Consider the following 17,938-nt stretch of genomic DNA (forward strand, 5'->3'; position numbering starts at 1 on the left):
TAAAAAAAAAAATCCCAACACTTTGTTTTTCAAAGAATTTCATAACGTAATGTCAATAGTAAGATTACAGAAATTTACAGTATTCCATGCATACCCTTGTTTTGGCAGCGCACTTCGTATGGTATAAACATGACGATTTACACCTATACCATATACCACTTACAAGAAAACAAACTGAAGCACACGACTTCTTTATACTAATAATTATTTTAGTAATAAGCTACAATCTACATAACTTCTTTTTCATTGTAAAGCAATCATATACTTTGGTATGAAAACTGTATAAACTGCGTATAGGTCTCTTGGATGATTACCACTGTAGAGAGGAACTTGGAAGACAGGAACGTTCGAACTCTGTGTACGGGTCTTGTCTCAAAGAAGGGGAGGTTGTAAAATTATTTAAATTCTAAATTAAAGTGGAAGGGAAGTTCATTCTATCCCTTACCTTCGTTGATTAAATTTATAATTTTTCCTCAGAAAGTGTGTTAACCTGTAAAACAGACAACGAAAAAGGGGGAGGGCGTGAGTGTATGTACTGTATGTTTGTTACCTGCGAGAGACGAGGTCTACAGAGTATACAGTGATCAGTTACATCATGCTACGGGATACACTTCGAGACCATATTAACCATAGCTGCTGAAAATTATGCTATTCGTTTAATAGCTCCTGTTTTAGTTTGAGTTTATGCTTGTTATAAAATAAACAAAAAAAATGCGCCGAAGTCTCTTCGGCGCAATCGAGTTTTCTGTATAGCATATATAATCAAGGCCACCGAAAATAGATCTATCTTTCGGTGATTTCGGTATAATGCAGCATGATCCGCGGCCCATTAAACTTTTTTACCACGGACCGGTGGTGGCCTATCCTATATCGTTGCCAGAAGCAGATTATGGCTAACTTTAACCTTAAATCAAATAAAAACTACTGAGACTAGAGGGCTCCAATTTGGTATGCTTCATGACTGGAGGGTGGATGATCAACATACCAATTTGCGGACGGACAGCCAAATAGCCATCTCAAGTCTTCTTTTACAGAAAACTAAAAAGCATTGCAATGCGTAGGTTTAATCTGAAAATGATGCTGGCCTTGACTTCGACTATTTTATGACATACATGATCATTTCAAACAACTTCTCTAAAGAAAAAGTTTTACACTTGCAATCGCTAACATCCACATCCAGAAGAAAAGATCTGATTACAAACTGTGAACCCAAAAAATGGATAAATGAAAAGCGACGCAGCTATTCTTTACAAACAAATATTTATTTATAATATTCTATACCTGAATATGAAAAATTATTTTTTCTACTGTCCAGAGCTTCATCTGCCATGAATAGACTTGAATCGAATGAAGAGTTTATCTTCTCTGCAGAAAGCAATGTTCATTCCATAACACACAAATCTTTTTTCACTCCATTTAATCTAGCCTCTGTAAGAGCACAGTCAAGATGTAGGTAAAAATGATTAGTTTATGGAGGGTTGTGAGGAAGGTATCTAGCGAGGATTGCTACTACATGTCAAGTAAGACTGGGCAAAAAGAAATGAATGGCAGACGGCAATTGGGATCTAACTGGAAAAAAAGTAAAAAATACAAAAAACTAACGAATTAAAGAAGGAGATGGGTGGTGCTGGAGGCGACGACAAAGTTTTATTCTTAAAGAGCTAACTTCAGAAGGCTACATTTGGGTTCAGGAGATTAACTGTGATTGGAGGCAGTTCTAATATAAAAGCTACAACAATAATTCAAATACACATGATGGGCAGAACCAAAGAACTCCAAATGGTTCTAAAACGAGTTGACATGGCGAGACAAGTCATGAGGATATACCAGTAAAGGATAGAATAATATTTATACAAAATATAAGGAACAAGATGAGAGATTATTTTAATATATTATTAAAAAGACCCATTCACCAGCTGAAGAGATCTGGCCAGTTAAAAGAAAATTTTATACTGAAAAGGAAGCAATGACATTTGATAAGGTTTATCTCGCAACCAAACACATTGTACAAACCCGGAAAAAATGCCGGTTGCCCTAATGAAATAATTTTATTGCATTTGGAGTTCAACTATACTGTACGCGCTGGGACTGGAAAATGGGCTAACCGAATTGTCGTGTCCAAAAACCTTAAAAATGCGCCAAAGTTTCTTTGGCGTAATCGAGTTTTCTGTACAGCGTACAATGCTGTATGAAACTCTCACCCAGGGCCTATGAAACTTTCAGCCACGAGCCCGTGGTGGCCTGCGTTGTTGGCACCTATAACGGTGCCAGACGCATGATCACGGCTAAGTTTAATCTTAAATAAAAACCTACTTGAGGCTAGAGGACTGCAATTTGATATGTTTGATGACTGGAGGGTGGATGACCAACATACCAGTTTGCAAGCCTCTAGCTTCATTAGTTTTTAAGATCTGAGGGCGGACAGAAAAAGTTCGGACGGACAGACAAACAACCATCTCAATATATATATATATTATATATATATATATATATATATATATATATATATATATATATATATATATATATATATATATATATATATATATTTTACAGAAAACTAAAAATGATGAACTGACAACAACTTAAAGTTTGCTACCAACTCTTTTGAAGATATAATTTAAAATATTTCAAAGAAAGAACTAGCAGTTGATATTTTGCTAAGGAATGAACAAACTAGTTGCAATAAAACGGAGAGTATAATAATCAAATATTCATAATGAAGTATTAATGCAACAAGAAATCATATGAAAATACTAGTGTCTGTTTTGTAGATTTTGAAAAGAAAGTGAGGGTGCTTCAAATAAAGCATCATGAGAAAATTATTTTTTAGAATTTTGTGGGATATTTCGAATTCGTATAAAGGAAATCTTTAGTTGTGGATGAATGAAAATCATGTGATCCACTTCAAGGCGTGAAGACAACAGGCATAAGTGAAGTGGAGCCCACAAATTAATGTGCGACACTCATGATAAGAATAAGACGGTACATTTTCACAATGGAAGGAATACTGGTACAGGAATTAAAGGGTGGACTGCTGAAGAAAGGTATGGAGAGTCAACTTAAGGCAGATGGGGCTGAAAACAATGAGGACGGAAGTAGGAGGAAAATGGTGGGATAATCTGAGAAACAAAACTGGTACCGGGCAGATGACTGTAGAGACGATGAATTTATCTAGGCCCCATGCATCCCATTCCTTTGGAATGCATAATGGTTATGCTCAATGAAGAAAAATTTGACTTAAATGTTTATTTCTTCAATAAACGTACAATAAAGTACTGCTGCAGTGAGAGAGAGAGAGAGAGAGAGAGAGAGAGAGAGAGAGAGAGAGAGAGAGAGAGATCCTTATTCGTAATTTAATATCACACATGTGTAAATAAACGATACACAAGCACCAACCAGCTACTAAATAATTAGCCGATACAACTGCATTTTCAAAAATAATACAATTGCTTATTGTGCGGCTACAAACAGAGCATTCATGTTCAGCCTGTATTAAAACAATAAACCTGTTCACTGTCCTGCAGATGACATTAAGATAAATTATAATTACTACTGAAACATTCCCTTCAACTGGCAATCTTTTTCTCTCTAACCTGTCAATACCTCTGAAACGGAATCCCCAACCCCACAACACTAAAAAAAATATATATAAATTCTTTTTATCAACACGTAATTTCCTTTAAACAATAACGTCTCGCTTTTTCAAGTAATTGGGTTTTCCTACTGTTCATGGTTCAATATAAAATTGCATTTCCTGCACCAGAGACGTCTGTATTAAACAAATATAAGGTGCACTTACAAAAAGAGCTTAGCAGATAACCATGCCGCACCATTTCATTACTATAGCCTGAGATCCTAATACCTTACTTCAGATGTTCGAAGGGAAACGCGCAGCAGTTACTACTGCTCTTGCTCACGGGTCATACTGTAATACTATTCAAGACTTCACTGGTGAGCACCAAACGGAGTAACAACGTTTAGGGCCGTTTCACACCGGATGTGATGCTAAGTGCGCCACGATAACGTAGACACGCTGCGGCACGTGGCTTTTAATTCCTGGCATTGTTTTAAACGAGGCCGTTCACACCGGGTGCGAAGCTATGCCACCGATGTCTGCGATGTAGCTTTCATAGCTTCCAAGATTGCCGGGCGGGTGATTTATGTGGATGTAGATCGCCCCGCGCATGTGCACTCGGGTCTTGCAGCAGATGTTCCCTCCTCATGGCTTAAATGTAAATATATCGTAAGTGCTATTTTAACTTTGGGGGTATAGAGTATACCTCATCAAATTTACTCGAAGTAAAATTTTATTTCCAGTAGTGCATGGTCAAGTTTTATTATTATTATTATTATTAAACAGGAGCACTTTCAAGTGGGAGAAGCAAATGTCCAAAGAATATAAATGATTTCATAGATTAAATATGTATTTTAACTTTAAATAAAGCAGTAAAGATGAACATATTAACAATGAATGAATAATGTTCGCAGGCGTTCATAGCTTTCAGTGTGAACACACACATAGCGATTATAGCTAGCATGGCTCTGTAGCCATGGGAACGGGCTGACTTCTGGGTGTCCTTTTTGAGACACCGAGCCGCCCATCGACACGCAGGGGACCAACTTTGGCCAATAGGACTACAATAATGGAAACCCATTACAAACGAAGAGACCGAGTGGATGAAGCATCGTACAAAGCTAAATTCGGCCCCAGGCCCAGGTGGTATTCTGCCATGCTGATCTTAGGAACGCTGAAACCCCACTTTCGTTACCTGTTTCTATAACTTCATTCTGGCGAACTGAACTGCAACGGCCGACTGGCGAGCGGCCGTACAAGTCTTATACAAAAGTCGACACTCCCCGTGGGCCCGGGGACTATAGGCCAATCACAGTCACCTCCATCGTAACTAGAGGCCTACACAAGATTTTAGCTCAGCTCGTGGCGGAATGTTTTCCCTCTTCCATGTGTCAGAAAGGGTTCAAGGCGGAGGAGGGAATCAGCGCAAATTTATTGTTATTGAAAGAGTGCAAAGGCTAAGTCAAACACCTTGTACTTAGCCTATATTGACTTTAAGAAAGCTTTCGACTCAGTTGGCCATCCACAACTGATCGAAGCTTTAGACAGCGTAGGATTCAACAGCGATTCCCTCGAGTACATCTCAAGCTTCTACTCAAAAATTTCGACAGAAATCCTCAACCTCAGGGCGAATGTTCGGAGGGGGAGTGATGCAGGGCGACCCACTTCCCACATTGCTCTTCAACACTGTCCTGACCAATCACTTGGGAAGCTCCCCAGGGTGTAGGGGGGCACCTTCGTGGGGAGTTGATCAGATACTCGCCTTCACCGACGACATCGTTCCAGCAGCTGCAACAAGAGTGGGACTTCAGGCTGTGATTGATGCACTCATAAAGGGTGCTGAAGAAGCACGGCTAACAACAGGAATTAGTAAATGTGCAACGATGGGTATCATCGCTGATAGAGCAAGAAAGACATGGTATATCAATGACCGAAGTCTTAAATATAATAACCAAACTATTCCAGTGCTGAAGCCCGACTACCTCTACAAATACCTAGGGATTGAAGTCGGGGCCTAACTGAACACCAACGGGAAGAAGGCCGTCGGAGAAATTAGGAACGAGCTAGGTCATCTACAGAAGGCTCCTCAAGCCACAGCAGAAGTTCTGAGCCATTAAGAATGTGGCGATACCCTGACTGCGGCATCTTGTCCTGCATGGCGAACTTCATAAGTACCATCTTAAACAGCTGGACTTGGAGGTCATGAAATTTGTAAGGAAGGCACTGCATTTACCGGAGACACATCGTTACCATCTTTCTACACAGATGTCAAAGACGGAGGTTCGGGGTTATATAATTTCACCAGCTCGTAGCAGGAATAGCAGCTGAACATCTAAGTAGATCAGCGTCTGTGGATGAACCTGCTAACTGGAGTAACCAATTGTATATAACAGTCGACGGACGGGGACTGTAAGAAGCCTTGCACGGCCCGAAACCAAAATGGCTTGATTCAGGACTAGACTGATGCGGGGCAGATCTTTACATCAACACAGTGAAGATGAGGCTTGGCATCCTTACCACTCCGCGCTGTTCAGCAAGGGGACGTGAGACAAGCGCCCAATGCGATCTGGGATGCCCGTTCCCCAGCACTCTCCACCATATTCTTCAAGTGTGCCCAGCTGTTCAACCTGGAGGATAAAGCGCCATGACAGCATAAAAGAGATGGGTAGGAACAAGGTGGAGGACCACAGCTTTAATACCATCAGTGAACCCAGGATTCAAACTCCCAAGGGTCTATGTAAGCCGGATCTCCTGGTGTGGAATGAGGAAGGGTTGGTGGTTTTGGATATCCAGGTGACTGCCAACTCCAACGTCAACTCCATCGATGTCTTCCACCAGGAGAAGATAAATAAGTATAATAAGCCAGCCATCAGAAACTATGCAGCAACCCAGACCGGTAAAGACCCGACGATCGAAGCATTCACGTTGAACTGGAGAGGGATCATGTCACGAGTAACCTCCCAGCTGTGCCGAAGGCTGGGTTTCAGCGCAGACGACGTACAACTTATCAGTGTGAGAATACTGAACACTGGCTTCTCGATCTACAGTAACTATATGGGCATGTAGGGGGCGACGACGTGACCTAGGGCGTCTGGTGAGGAGGACCAGCGACGTTCCCGACTGGCTGTAACCAACCGTTTCTACAAGCCACGCGGTGGAGATACTCGTACTGCAACACCGTGCGGAAACAACTGGATTGTAGTGTCAACTTGTTGCATCGGTAGCCCAAAGGGCGAAAGAGGCTGTAACAGGAGTTGAAGCATAGGTTAACAACTAGAATGGGTTAAGGCATGGACTCCTGGCAGTCAAAAATAAATAAATAAATAAAGAAGCGCGCTGTGCATTGCATCCGGTGTGAAACAGCTTTTAGCCACTCTCCTCCCCGACTCATCCCTATACTCCAATTGTCAGCTGGCAGCCCATTGCCATGGCACAATCACCAGCTGAATAACCCCTAATTGTTTATGGATAGAGGCTGTTACTTCGCAGTGCAGTGATTACAGAGTAAGTAATGCCCTGATCCCTAAGAATCTATAAATACTATCTACAAGGTATTTAGGATGAAATGATACTTGAACCTTTGTTTTGGGATATCATTGGAAATGACGTAATTTCAAGTCAGTTCCTTAATTTTTACAGATTAGGTTTGTTTCTTTGCCCTGGGGTTATTACTATTGTTTCTTACTTTTAACAAAAGGCTATTCAAGCCTTCAGGAAGTTGTAGGCTTTCGATAAGACGAACTTAGACTGGTCGATTCTACCATAATTATACTGCAATCAGAATCCTTGACGGAAATTAATTCAATCTGTTCTTTATTAGATACTCCACGTAATTTTATTGTAAATTCGATTTAATAGCGGTGACTTCTTACCACGATTTTCAGTGGCTATCATTTATTTTGGATCATTTGATTCTTCGTTGCAATTTACGCTAAATTTAACTCTATTTTCGGAAACGTCCCCTGATAATTTTATGTTAAGGTCATTTTTACCCTAAAAAAATTCGTTGCACATACTGTATCCAACTTCTGGTACGTTTTCAAAACCCGTAAATTAATAAATGCACAAATTACCTGTAATAAAAAATCTGTATCCTTGTCAAGTCTGTCACTGGGAGTCAGAATTATGGAGTAAAATTCAACGAATTATTATTAGCACATAAGAACATTTCCAGCAAATTATCCATGTTACATTGGGCTCCAAGACCGGCCGAATTCAGATAATGCTGTATGATATCTAGCACCCCTCTCTTGTACCATGTGATGCTTGAGTTCGAGTGTCTTCCACGAGGAAAACAGCAATAAATAAGGAGAGTTGTTGCCAAACCCAGATGTAACTACGGTGAAAACCCATAATAATTTGTCTGAGAAAAGCACTTAACCGTTTCCGCTGCTACTCTCTCAAGACTGAAAAAATCCATATACCCTCTCTCTCTCTCTCTCTCTCTCTCTCTCACTGCTGGTTGGCTGCAGTTGCAGAATCTCTTCCTAATACAGAGCTAAGCCGAACCGCATCAACCTACTCTCTCCAGAAAGGCAAACGCTAATGGCCTCTTGTAATCCTTACTTTGACAATAGGAGTCATCTTTTCCTTCCAATTACACAAACGTTTTCTGTTCCTGTTCTAAAATTCGCCGCTAATATCTATTGTTAATAAAAAAAAATAGTTGCAATATAAATTCTACGATTATTTCAGCTTTTTAGTTCACTTCTTCGCCGAATATTTCATTTTTTGTAATATCAAGGTTTTGAAATTAATAGATTTTAGTATCCCTTTTATATTAATAATACGAGATTTCAGCATTTCCTTGAAATTCTACAGAGAAAAACATGATTTTTCAAGTGTGTTCCCAAAATCTGACCTGAGTGAAGAGGAGGATTGATGCTGACAAAACATTAACCTAATATAGAGAATATATGCCGATAAAGTAATAATAAAATTTACACTGGTTGCAAGCGAAATTGCTCTGGAGAAAAGTGAGTTGTCAGGCACTTTGCAAGATATTCAAGTATTAATACGAAGTCTAGTACTAAGGGCAATGCTGTTAATTTTGTGGTAGCAGTTTAGAGGATGGGGCGACTTTGACACTGACATGGTAGCTAGTGCTGAAAAAATACAGCTTTGGGGAACTGGAACCAAAATTAATTATAAATTATCTATTCATGAGGTTTTATAACAAGCAGTATGACGCGATTAATGAAATCACCGATGTAAAGATGAACTACGCTTGTTATAAAAGCAGCCCACCTAATACTAACATGTGATCCTGAAATTCGTAAGGCTTTCATGAAATTAACAAAAGAATGTCAAGACAGAGTGCATCCAACTTGCACAACAGATATCAGGTGCTGCGCTGCTTCTGCTTCAGCGAATTGATAATCCGAAAAGGTATCAAAGTCCAGACATGATGGCAGTCTTGTAAATGGAACACACAGAATTAGGCCATAGGCCAAGAGCTGGGACCTATGAGGTCATTCAGCGCTGAAACAGGAGTTAACAGTAAAAGGTTTGAAACATGTAACAGGAGGAAAACTCGCAAATACACTATGAATCAACTGTTAGGAGAGAGTGGAAATTAAGATGGAAGAAATAAAATATGAACGGAGGTACACTAAAAGGAATGAAAGGGGATGCAGCTAGGGGTTGAAGGACCCTGTCAATAACCTTAAGTAATGCCTACAGTCACTCACAGCACTAGCCCTCTACGGGGGCTGTAAATGAGCTAGTATTCATGAAACGAAAGAAATGTCCTTCAACTTTAGAAATGTTAATCATCTGTACGAGATAAAAGACACACATTAATGATCACACTAAACCTGAGGAGTTTTAAAGCTTTGAATGTGGATATCAGAAGCTGCAATTAATGATAAAAGAAAAGTTGCCTAAGTCTCGAAATGCAGCTTTATGAATATTAAATCAGCTGTTGATAAAGCATTGCGATTAAAATCTATAAATAAGGTTTACTGTACCGGTATTACTCGTATAACTGAAATGATGCATCTCATGCATAACACTTTTCACACCAGAGAGAGACTAGAGCTGGGCGAGGAATTTAACTTCTCGTTCCCAATAACTACTCCCCATCTTTCATTTATCAAGAAAATTCCATTAGAAACTTTTGAATATGGCGCTGAATTTTCATATACTAAATTCTCCGAACGCCTTTAATTACTGCTTATAAACCGCCAAAGAAAAGTATCGCCATTTCCATTCGAGAAATTGTTAAAATCCTGGAAATGTTTGACATGGTAGCGATAAGTCCGTACTTGAGGAACTTAAGCCTTCTGATGGATGGCCCAGACTATTAATGCAATCATATGCAACGAGCTACAGCAAACACATCAATTTCCTAACCAGTCTGGGAAGAGATGTACAATTTTTTCCAGTGCTTAAGATTACAACATAAGATAACATGTGCACGTAGAAATACCTAACAGTTGAGTAAGAACACATAAGAATACATCGTACTGAATTCTGATGGTTTAACTAGTGGCTAGAAAGGGAGTACTCTTTGAATGTTTAGTTAACTTGAATCAACAGATAGCTTTCTCCGATTATTTAGAAACAAAACTGAAAGACTTGTGTATTATTGGGGAAACACCAAATCAGGCTAGCGCTAAATCTGACAAGTCAAACTGTCAAGAGCTAATAGCATAAACAATGTTATTGGAATTAAGAAAAAAACAACGAACTTCATAACTGATCTAATACTAATATCCGAATTTGTCTGGAAAATTCCTTGTGCCTAATTGATATATCGAAAGTTATAAATATCAATATTTCTTATGTCTGAGAAAGTACCTATTATTTAACCAAATTTAAAAGGTGCAACTGATTATGAAAACTCAAGTTTATACAGACTTCACTCAAAATTATCATTCATGTCCAAATTGTTAAATGTTTGATTCTTGAACACCTCTAGCGTTATTCACCTGGGAAGGTTAAACTTTTGTCAGGTAATCAGTCAGCCTACAAGCAATTACATTCTACAGAAACATTCTCAACTCAATTGTAAGTTATCTATTGAAAATGTTGCACAAGGCAAATTTGGAGGTCCTAGTTTCGAGTAATCTTACTGTGGCTTTTAATACAGTTATTCAAGCCCTACTATATGATTTACGATCCACTAGGACTGTTCTGAGGATACTTGCACGACACAAATTACTGGCGATTCTATTCACCTAATGAAACATATGATGAAAATAAAATTGGGGTAAGTCCAATTTACAATGCAATCACATTAAAGGTTCATTACAATAGATTCACATTACAGGTTCATCAAATACACTTACATGATGTTCAGGGCCAAAGTATGGGGGGGGAAAAGGGTACTGCAGTCCTGGGGCCCGGCAGTTTGTGGGGCCCGTGAAAGCAGCTTATATATATATATATATATATATATATATATATATATATATATATATATATATATATATATATACATACATATATATATATATATATATATATATATATATATATATATATATATATATATATATATATATATATATATATATATATATATATATGAAGCAGATAATATTTTCATTTTCTAATATATATTTATATATATTTTTGTTTATTGATTTGTTTATATACTTGATAATTAATATATCTATTTGTTTATTTATTCATTTATTTATCTATTTATTTATTCATTTAGGCCCCTACCTATAAATTTATGTATTTATTTATTTATTTGATATTAGTTAACCAGATCACTGAGTTAAATTAATAGTTAAAAAATAAAAAGTTTATGTCACTGTTTGTCATGGGCCCCAGACTTTTATAAACAAAATCATGGGAGCAAAAGATGCTCAAGGGGCCCATAAATCCCTTTAACAAATACATTAATTTATTGAACCGCTTAGGCCGGGAGCTAACTACAGTTTATAGCTTAGGAAGCCCTTTATTCTTATCTCACCTAATTCGTATTGTAATTTGCAAATGCTCATTTCTGTTAGATGAGAAATTTTCATAGAGCGTCTGAGTTTATAAAAATATTTGGGAATCTTTCGCATACAATCATTGTAAACAAATTTAGCTCTTGGCCAACCTTTGGTGACTTGGTATAAAACATCTGTGGTAACGGAATCCGAATAGCAACAAACTGCGCTGTAGCCTGCCTACATGTTTTGAACCTGCTGTCAACTTTGGTTCCCTGCTCCATACGTTGGGTTAGAAGATAAGTGTTGTTCACAGTGATATGTCTACCTGAGATCACTCGATTTACTATAACTTAGTGGTAACGGAATCCGAAAGCAACAAACTACGCTTTAGCCTATATGCTTAGAAGGCTGTTGTGCATGACTTCCTGTTGCATCCATTAGCAAGGACAGTTCAGGTCAGAAGACAATTGTGTTATTCATTGTGAATTAGTGATAAGTCGACGTGAGATCACGGGATTTACTCTAACCACGTCTAAGCCTACTCATCTTGTAAGGTAACTTATAATGTTATGATTTATGTCATTATCCGGTATCGTCCTATTGTTTCCACTATAGCCTATGTTTGATGAATCTGAAGTTGTGAAAAATTTATAACTGAAATTCCTGATTAACGTTAAATAGGCTTCAGCTTCTATTGAAACTAGCCCAGTGATTTGGCATGTATGCCTATAGTTTATGTAATGAAATAATGATATTCCTCATGTACATATGCAAGCATACACAAAACACACACATACAGATACATACATACGTACGTACGTACATACATAGCCTACATAGGCTACAAACATAGCCTACGTACAAACATATTACCAAAAAAATAAGAAATATGTAAAAATATAAGAAAATATATATTATAAAACAACATACTTTGATTTTAAAGACAATTATTTTGAAGAAACGATAAAATGCATACTAGTGGAAGGTGCCAAATGTATTTTTAAATGGCAAGAATATTAGGCTTACAGGGCGAGGGCCTAAAGTAATAGCCTAATTAATTAAGCTCTCTATTCTTTGGCAAGTAGTCAACGAAAACGATCATTTTGGCACACAAAATATTGAAGGTTGTGGCACTATATAACTAGCCCATTGGCAAGTTTTGGCAATACATTAAAAACTTGATTACTTCACAGTTCACATAGGTTAACTTTAAGTACATAACAAGTTTTTTTTTTTTTATAGTAACCAACCCCTCATGCTACTACAATATTTTGCATAGCCTACGGTACAGCCAGACGCAGACCAAGAAAAAATGCAGTCTCTTAAAGTTTAAATCTCTCTCTCTCTCTCTCTCTCTCTCAGACTTGCACACGCACACCCACCCAGACACTATTGACTCACACATACGCACACGGCACACCCTCCCAGACACTCACACACACACACACACACACAATGGGACATGATTAGAGAAACTAAACAATATAATACTTTTGATAGTGTTGGAAATGAGATCACCTGGGTAGAGGCGATTTTATTGGTATCTCATCTGCTAATATTTGCCAGATATCACAATGTATTTTTTTTAATAACTTTACTGTGCCTGAACTAAATATTCAGCCATACATACATATGTCTGTGCGTATAACAATAGTGCGCATGTATATATATATATATATATATATATATATATATATATATATATATATATATATATATATATATATATATATATATATATATATATATATATATATATGTTATATGTTTATATTTATTATGTTTACAATAAATCATCAAGAAAACAGTTCAGAGATAAAATTTCTCCAAATCCTGTATAATAATGGTAGCCTGGCCCTAGAGCAGTTGTAGTGTGACATTCTTCATTACTAAGCTATAATAGGCAATGTCATCATGTTGCAGGTGTGCAGAGTCGCAGACGTGTTCATCTTGTGCATAGTCAGCATGTGTGCCTACGTGCATAAGTCAGGCTTTCAGAAACGTAAGGAGCGAAAGGAGAGAAAAGAAAGGGAAGCTAAAGGGCTCCAACCAATAATTCAGTTCTTAAAAAGTGCTGAATCGGATGAATGCCCCAAAGCTAAAGAGGGCGATGAGTTAGCCATAGCGTCTACAAACAAGTCAGACACAACAGCTGACCTTCAATCTGATAAACATGACCCAGGTTCTAGCTCAGTTGTCACAGTTGATTTAGATATTGATTCAGTCTTTCAGTTACAATCATCTGAAGAGGCTGCAGTTGATATTGTTAGTGAAAGTATTCAAGATCAAGCTCAAACTCAGCAAGTAGATTTAGCAGATGTTGGATTATGGCCAGACCATATCACAGACAATTTGCGACAAAATATAGTATCATTAGGTGTACCAAAGGCCGAAGTAATGTTACAGATTATTAAAATGATTCCTAAAGACATGAAAGGTAATTCTTTCTCCGATATGTTTCTTTACTCTAGCTCAGCAAACAACAGAGAGAAACATTACCGTGACTGGCTTGTTTGGAGTAAGGAAAAGAAAGCTATGTTCTGTTTTCCATGCTTACTATTTTCTACAGAAAAAATCTAAGTCATCGTAGTTTATTGGCCAGGAAAGAAGGCTTTTCGCCATATGTACAGAAGTGGAAAAACTTTACGTTAGGCTTCCTGAGCATGAAAATAGTGTGGTTCATAAAATAAGTTATTGCAAATGGAAAGAGTTAGACCTATCACTGGTGGACATGGGGTAGAGACCATGAACTTCAAAAACAGATAATGAATGAAACAGAGGAGTGGAGAGCAATTTTAATGAGACTATTGGATGTTACCTTGCACTGTGCCTCAAGAGGCCTGCCATTTCAGGGAGACAACAATGTAATAGGGGATCCACGAAATGGCAATTTTCTGGGAATTCTAGAGCTTTTAGGTAAATATGACAGAATCACTCACGAACATTTAGCAAAGGTAAAAAAGGCTCAAACTGAGGGCAAGACTATGCAAGGTCAAGCTCATTACTTATCATGGCAGAGTCAGAATGAATTTATTGAACTATGTGCTAAGAAAGTTCTAAGCTCAATACTTGATGAAAGACAGCAAGCCATCTACTACTCAATAATCGTAGATTCAACTCCAGATGTGGCACACCTTGAGCAAAATGTTTTAATTCTGAGGTTTTTAACTAAAGATGATCACTCAGATATGTTTGAGATTCATGAAAGATTCATAGAGTTCATAATGTTTCATAAGAAAACTGGAGAAGATATAGGAGATATGGTGCTTTCCAGGTTAGATCATTATAAGATACCTTTCAGTGATTGTCGAGGGCAGGGGTATGATAATGGGTCAAACATGTCAGGAAAAGTGAAAGGTGTTCAAGCACGTCTGCATAAGAAAAATAATCTAGCAGAGTTTTCCCTTGTGGTGCTCATACACTTAATTTAACAGGAGTTCATGCAGCTGCACTATGTCCAGAGACTGTCACATTCTTTGGTTGTGTTCAGCGCCTTTATGTGTTCTTTTAGTGGTAGTCCAGCAAGATGGAAAATTTTAAAAGAGGAAATTCCTTCTTCACTTCACTCACAGTCTGACACCCGTTGGAGTGCACGTGTGGATGCTGTTCGTCCAGTTTCAACTCACTTGCCAGGTATTCTTACTGCCTTAGACAAATCACTTGATAATTCTTGTATGACTCATGAAATGCGGGCAGAAGTTAGGTCTTTGAAATTGTATTTCACATCATATTCTGCTATTGTTTTAGCTGCATTTTGGTTTAAAGTTCTTTCAAGCATTGATTTACGAAATAAGATCATCCAGTCTCGTGGAATATCACTTGAATCAGAAATGTCTCTCATCTCTGACCTATGTGCAGAACTCAGGCAGCTACGAGACAAGTGGGCTGACATATTATCAGAGGCACATCATGTTGCTACTTCCATGGGCATTATGCCAAGATTTCCAGGAAGAGAGGAAAACGTAAAAGATTTCATGATGAGGCACTGGATGAAGGTGTAGAGATGACTAAAGAATCAGATGAGGAATCAGATTTCAGAATTAATGTTTTCTATTGTACTTTAGATTATATTGTCACTGACATGGATCAGAGATTCCAAGCAGTAAAGGGCATATGTGACACTTTCAAGGCAATCTTAAGTATGTTTCTTTGAGTGAAGCTGAGCTAGAAGATGCTTCAAAATGCCTGGTTCAAAAAATATTCTTTTAGATCTGTCATGTAATTTTGTTAGTGAAATGCTGCATCTAAAGAAAATATTTAGATCTACTTTCCATTCAGAACAAGAACTAACTCCCTTAACTTACTGAATGAAATATACTGCAAAAAGCTTCAACCAGTTTTTAGTGAAATATGCATAGCCTTACGTATATTCTGTACATTGCCTGTCACAGTTGCCGAAGCTGAACGCAGCTTCAGTAAACTGTCTAATATAAAAACATTTAAAAGAGCAACCATGGGCCAGGAACGCTTGTCACATTTGGCACTCTTGTCCATTGAGAATAAATTGGCTAGATCTGTTGATTATACCTCAGTCATCAGTGATTTTGCCAGAAAGAAGGCAAGAAAAGCAAAACTGATCTAATTAGTTGTGAAGTTTTACTGTTTCTGCACAATTGCATGATTACTTAATAAAAATAGTTTAAAAAGTCTTCATGCCTAGTCTTTCAGTATTCCTGAATTATCCTTTCAATAAAAAAATATGGTACTTATTTAGTTACTAGCCTTGTGTTCAGACATCAGTTGAGATAATTTGATATATTCTATTCATCTTGTAAGCTATATTATTATGATTATTATTATTATTAATTTTATTTATATTTTTCATTGAAATCGGAGTTCAGCAGTCTCCCGATAACTCCCAGTTTGTATTTTAATATTTTTGATAGATTACTTTACATTTTTTATTTTCCATTATTATTATTATTATTATTATTATTATTATTATTAACATCATTATTATTGTTCATTTATTTATTGTTTTTTTTAATGTGGGAAGGGCCCAGAATTTATGCCAGTACCGGGGCCTGAAAGGGTGATGCTTGGGCCCTGATGATGTTAAATCTACTTGAGGGTGACGCTCAATTTTACTCCTCCATTTACAACATTCAGGGTACAAATGAAAATTTGAATACTATACTGACAGAAGGATGACATGTGGGTGTCTGAAACTGAGTGACAAGTTGATCGAATTTGTTTAAGGGGAAAAAAAGTTGGAGCACTGGTGACATTCAAGATACTACTGTCGACGCGGGAAAAGTTCGGGCATTTTTCCTCTGCGCGACTGTAAACAGCTATGTTTGCGGCGCGGTCGTAACCAGCCATTTTCGCGGCAAAGGAAAGACTGGTAACTGAATTTCGGGTCACCTGATATAGGCGCATGCTCTTTTCCCATCTCAAAGTAAAAAAATTTACAAATGAAAAAGGTTCCCTTTGTTGGACACTATAAGGATGATTTGGGACGTTTTACCCTTTTCCTTCCTCTCTATGACGAACGAAAAAGGAACCATTGGCCCATTTCCCCGCTGCTCACTCAATTGGTGTGAGAACTGGGAAGAAGGAAGGTCCGCCAGGGTTCCCAGTTTGGTGGTTTTCCCACTAGATTTGGCTGGTTTTTCTTGGTTTAGCGGGGAAATTTTGCATTTGGTGGGAAATTTGGCTGGTTTGTGAACATGTGCTCCAAAGAATACTATTATCAGTAAAAAGCAAAAAATAAACCTGCTAACAACTATGCTTATGCAGTTTTATTCTACAAGTATACTAAAACACCAGGGGCCGTATTTATCATAGGTCTTATGAAATCTCATAAATATTCCCTTATAAGTCACTCAATCACTCATAGTTAAGAGGAATTTCTAAGAGTGTTTTATCAACGCTCTGAGAGAATCTCATAGCTATGAAAAAAGAGTATGTTTATAAGAAACTTTTAAGGGAAGATCCGCTAACAATAGCGGAAAATATGTTATGTTACAGTCCATGAATATACGATTTAAGCCATTATTTTAATAAAAATTTAGACCAAAAATCCAATATATTTATTACTTATGATATTAACCTTGTGATCTATATATTATTGTTGAAATCAAAATTATTTATTTTCCGGGTGTTTTGTTTTCTTTTAATTTTTGCGGACTGTCGGACTCTTCAAACAACACAAACCAAGACTATCGTCACCATCCATCCTTAGAAATGGATTCAATACCGACTGCTATCGATTCTGCAGTGCCAGTGGGTATTCCAAAACCCCGGAGGCAGAGGAAGGCAAGACGCTTGTCTTCGTCTACTGCAGTTGATAGTTGAAAACGGGTATATAATAGAAGGGAAAAATTCAGCTCGGAAGTGACAGTGAAGATGAGACAAGAGACAAGACACAAGGGAAGATGTCACAAAAACTGAATGCTTCATTTCGAGTCTGCCCCGGACCAAGTGTGATGTAGTAAGGAAATGGTGGGCACTCAAAGCACAGGGAAGG

At 37.6% G+C, this 17,938-nt stretch overlaps 2 protein-coding genes and 1 long non-coding RNA gene across 3 annotated transcripts in view; all 3 read left to right on the forward strand.

The window, feature by feature from the left end:
- Positions 1 to 11,771: 11,771 nt before the first annotated feature.
- On the forward strand, positions 11,772 to 13,905 carry LOC136832892 (uncharacterized). Its single transcript, XR_010851351.1, has 2 exons — positions 11,772 to 12,023; positions 13,393 to 13,905. It is a non-coding gene; the product is annotated as an uncharacterized lncRNA (long non-coding RNA).
- A 329-nt stretch (positions 13,906 to 14,234) lies between these two features.
- Positions 14,235 to 15,470, forward strand: LOC136832849 (zinc finger MYM-type protein 1-like). The gene is made up of 2 exons (XM_067094510.1): positions 14,235 to 14,788; positions 14,981 to 15,470. The coding sequence occupies exons 1-2, from the start codon at positions 14,235 to 14,237 to the stop codon at positions 15,468 to 15,470; spliced, it is 1,044 nt and encodes a 347-aa protein (XP_066950611.1).
- A 2-nt stretch (positions 15,471 to 15,472) lies between these two features.
- LOC136832850 (uncharacterized) overlaps positions 15,473 to 17,938 on the forward strand; it is a 28,729-nt gene continuing 26,263 nt past the window's right edge. Inside the window, exon 1 of the mRNA XM_067094511.1 lies at positions 15,473 to 15,608. Coding sequence (XP_066950612.1) covers positions 15,473 to 15,608 — 136 coding nt within the window. The remainder of the gene's footprint in view (positions 15,609 to 17,938) is intronic.

This window comes from Macrobrachium rosenbergii, chromosome 50 (assembly GCF_040412425.1).
Source record: "Macrobrachium rosenbergii isolate ZJJX-2024 chromosome 50, ASM4041242v1, whole genome shotgun sequence".
Taxonomy (NCBI): domain Eukaryota; kingdom Metazoa; phylum Arthropoda; class Malacostraca; order Decapoda; family Palaemonidae; genus Macrobrachium; species Macrobrachium rosenbergii.